The sequence below is a fragment of the Sipha flava genome, unplaced genomic scaffold (genome assembly GCF_003268045.1).
Source record: "Sipha flava isolate LNK unplaced genomic scaffold, YSA_version1 50549_pilon_pilon, whole genome shotgun sequence".
NCBI lineage: Eukaryota > Metazoa > Arthropoda > Insecta > Hemiptera > Aphididae > Sipha > Sipha flava.
This window is the reverse complement of record NW_020273400.1, coordinates 1-4,280: the sequence shown is the minus strand read 5'-3', so window position 1 is coordinate 4,280 and position 4,280 is coordinate 1. Positions and strand designations below refer to the sequence as shown.

At 25.0% G+C, this 4,280-nt stretch overlaps 1 protein-coding gene across 1 annotated transcript; it reads right to left on the bottom strand.

Annotated features, from left to right (window-relative positions):
• Positions 1-479: 479 nt before the first annotated feature.
• On the bottom strand, positions 480-3,964 carry LOC112690454 (nucleolar protein 6-like; the record flags this gene model as incomplete). Its single annotated transcript, XM_025564470.1, is given in 12 exon segments — positions 480-848; positions 917-1,018; positions 1,112-1,300; positions 1,373-1,593; positions 1,666-1,919; positions 2,083-2,246; positions 2,306-2,460; positions 2,513-2,798; positions 2,945-3,172; positions 3,251-3,539; positions 3,611-3,726; positions 3,795-3,964. Coding segments are annotated over 12 exon segments (2,330 nt in total), but the record flags the coding sequence as incomplete, so codon positions are not given.
• Positions 3,965-4,280: the final 316 nt, after the last annotated feature.

Sequence of the window (4,280 nt, the reverse complement as noted above, 5' to 3'; positions counted from 1 at the left end):
AAATATCAAATACAGATTAACTGTTAGTTTAATTATCAAGACTTAAGTTTATATGGTGATTTTGTAAAAATTAATTATATTCTTTAACAATATTTAAAATGAAATATTTATTATATTCTTTTTCTCTTTCGCCTTTCTCCCCACTATTTGGGGTCGGCCACCATTGACTTAACCTCCACTCGTCTCGATTTTCTACATCCTCTAAATATAAATATTTATTATATAGTTGACAAAATAAAATTAGAATTTTTTTAAACAATTTAAAATGTTGTCTAAAAAATTAAAAATAGTAATACTTTAATACAAAAAAATTTATGTTTTTATTATTTTAAATATATTATTGGTCAATTTATTTAAATTGTAATTTTTATTCAAAATACTAATCAAAACTTTCAATTATTACTCGAAAAGTCAAAAAAAAAAAGAAAAAATCTCCGATTAAAATTTTGTGAAATGCTATTAAGTACTTGAAACAACTATAGATAAACTAATTAATTTAACACTGTTTGATTTAAGTTTAAGACTGCCACTTTGAATTTATATTTGAATCAATGATCCATTTTTGATGCAAACAAATGTTATCAAAACAATTAAGTCAATTACTGAATGATTTGAGTGTTGAGTCATTAATATTAAAGTAGCATTTCAATAATTTTATTGTTTTAATTAATTTACATACAAGTATAACAATATTAATTCACAAACAGTGATTTGTTACATTTTTCAATTTCTTTCACAATAAAACCACCATAAACGTTTATGTCTTCAATGAATGCATCTAAATTAAATCCCACCTGTCTTCTATTATTTGAAGACTTTTGTAATTTTTGACCATTAACATTGGTTACCTACAAAAAAAATAAATACATATACTATCAATTTTATTTAGAGACCAAATAAATTAAGATATCTTTACCTTAAAATCAGTTGTCTTAAGTACATCTGGTTTAAAAACAACCCCAATCACATTACCACCATAGGTGTCATGGAAAAATAATGCATTTTCAGAATAACTATCCTAAAAGTAATATTATGATTTACATTTGAAATAAAAATTAAATGTTAAGAAATATAACTATTATGTATAAAATATAATACAAATATTAAATACCCTCAACACATTTAATAACTCTTGAACTGGGTTTAATCCAATAATTGGAATTTTTTCTTTTTCTTCGGGAGGTTCTAATGTATAAATTTTAGCCATTTGAGCATCAATAGCCATATGTCTTAAAGGGTTCATAATATTCCTTAGTCTTATTATTATATCATATTCATCTAAAGAAGGTCTAAATATTTGCTATTAAAAAAAAAAAAAAATGAATTTTAATGATAAATAAAATTAATTATATCCCTTTATAAAATCAATTACTTTAAAATGGTCCACGGTACCATTTGTCAATAAACTTTCTTCTGCTACATCTAAAGCTTTTCTAGACAAATGCATGAGACGAGCAAGTATTGTGAATGTAGGAACTTCCTTGGTCCATGCAGTGCCATCCAAATCATAAGGAGTAACTAACAACATAGCAGGCCTTGATGAATAATCTTGTTGGCTTGCAATAAAACATTCCATTGATGAAATATGATCTTCTATAAATATTATAACAATTATAAAATTATATTAAAATTAGAATTTGTAGGTAATAAAAAATAATTAAATACTTTGAATATCATTATTGAAGTTTATAATAACAAACTCTCTAAACCAATCGGTTAAGGCTAATTTTCGCAAAAAGTGAAAAAAACCAATGGTTGGTTGAGTGGTTACTTTAAATGGCTCAGGCTGTAAATAGTAACTAGCTACTAGCAATTCAACACATATATCTGGGAAATGAGAACTATCAATTAACTGACTTCTAATCCACCGTTTAGCTAAACAGCAAGTTGGCCCATATGATGGATATTGAACATGTAGCCTTAAAACAAATTATTTAAATTAGTATTTAATTAGAATATTATTCATTAAGTACCAGAATTTTACAACACTGCATTGTTACAATAAAAATAAAAATAAACCAATAAAATACACTACAGTCTACTATACTTATTTTACATCAATATGTGTAGACTTTTAATTACCCATGTAAAGAACTTGTTAATGTTGGTAACTGAACCATTGTTCGCTCTAAATTCAGAGACTCAACTGTGTCTCTATACCGTATCATACCATCTGACATCACTTCTTTTTTGATCAGTGATACTTCCCCAGGATAGTAAATACGAAAACGAAATACGAAACCATTCTAAAAGAAAGATATTTTTCACAAATACTTATAAACATTAAGATTATTTTACATCATACTTTCATGATATCAATATGATTAACAAATGGTTGAGAAGTTAAATTACATTCATTATTTAACCGGGCAGCTAAGTTAATATAAAAAGCTGTAATCATTCTTCTTACTGCTTTTAGTTCATTGGGCCATTTTCCACTAGATGCAAATTGTAACACACCTAAATTTCAAAATAATTAAAAATGAGTTACAAGAATTTCAGAACAACATACCTTCAATAGGTTCAACAAGCCCAGGAGCAATTTTAATTTCTTCATCTGTAGGTGTCAATATACAATTTCCTTTAGTTTTCCTTTTTTTTTTATTGTCCACATGAGTTCTAGATAATGGTGGTATAACATCAGCATATCTCAATACTGGTGATATTCCTTGTACCGAATTCACAGTTAATGGTAATCCTTCGAGCGAACGAATAGATTTTCCTACCTCATTAAAGGTATCAATGCAGCATAAACTTGCTGCTTCTCCGGTACCATATTCAAATCCAATTGGCACTATCTTTAATCATTAATAATCATAATTATAATAATACAATTTATTATTAAATAGTTAAACTACCTTATTTATTTTAGATTTAATTAAAGGTTTCTTTACATTTTTATAAATATTCAAAGTTAATATTAATTTAATACTTAAAAACTTACAAATGGATTATGTAATACTGATTCCGCTTGATCAGCAATATAAATAAATTGTTTTGAAGAAATTGATAACTTGTCAAGAAATACATATTGCACAATGTCTCTAGTTAAACAACGCTTTTTGCTAACAGATACTTTACTATCAGCCCAAACAACTGCTTCACAAACTTCTCCATCTTTAAAACGCCTCAATTGAGACTTCTCTTTCCAAAACGAACGAAATTCTTTAGCCTAAATCATAAAAATTAATTTTTTTGATTCAAGTAAATAAATATATATATATATATACATATGTTTCATAAAAACAACCTCAGGTAAATTAGCAGTAGGACCACGTTCAACAACTATATTTGCTCTTTGAGAATTTAACTTAAGACCGATCAAAAAATCAGTAAAAGGTTCTTGAATTGTCATAATGTCATCAGGTTTTTGAAAAACCTTGAAACATATTTCACTTATTCTATCACCAAGACTGGAAATCAGTATTGGTTCAATAATTTGCTGAAACTGTAGAGCCAAATCATCTCTCAAATCCAACTTCAATTTTTTATCACCATGCTGATCAACTACATTTCTTATTACTTTTATGTCTTTAAAACTAAAATAAATTAAAATGATTGTTTAATATATATTCTAATCATAATATAATATCATGTGCTATTTAATTACTTGATATAATGATCAAATTGTTGAAGAAAAGAAACTTTTGTTAAAAATAAACATGGAAATGAATTCATATTTGAATTATCCAACATTTCAACAGCAAAGTTACATTCATTTTTTATCTTAAAAAATAAAAATACAACTGATAAATTATTAAAAAAAAAAAAAAAATGTATTTCTTTTGACTTACATAAATGTAATTTGATTTAAAAACATTAGCACAAATATTAAAATAACCTGATGAATCAACAAAAACAACTTGGAATGAAGAATGAAAATCTGACATTGAAGGTATTTTAATATCTATTTTACTTTCATAATTAAATAAAGTAATACCATCATTCAACCAATCACTTTTACCTAAAAAAATTAATTTTTTTATAAAATTGATGTAACTGATTCAAATATTTTATAAAAACATACCAAAATATAACCAAACATTTCTAATTATTTGATAACTACTCATAAATTTGTTTATTTTATGATTCTTAAACAAATATACAACATACAATGATAAAATATAATTGGTTATATTTCCATACTCCTGAAACAAAAATGTTAATAATAAAAACAAAAGTACATACAATAATTCATAATAAATAATATAAAATTAAAACTCACTCCAATATTTTTTTTGTGTTAGCCAAATTTTTAATAAAATTATTGCATCTTGAAT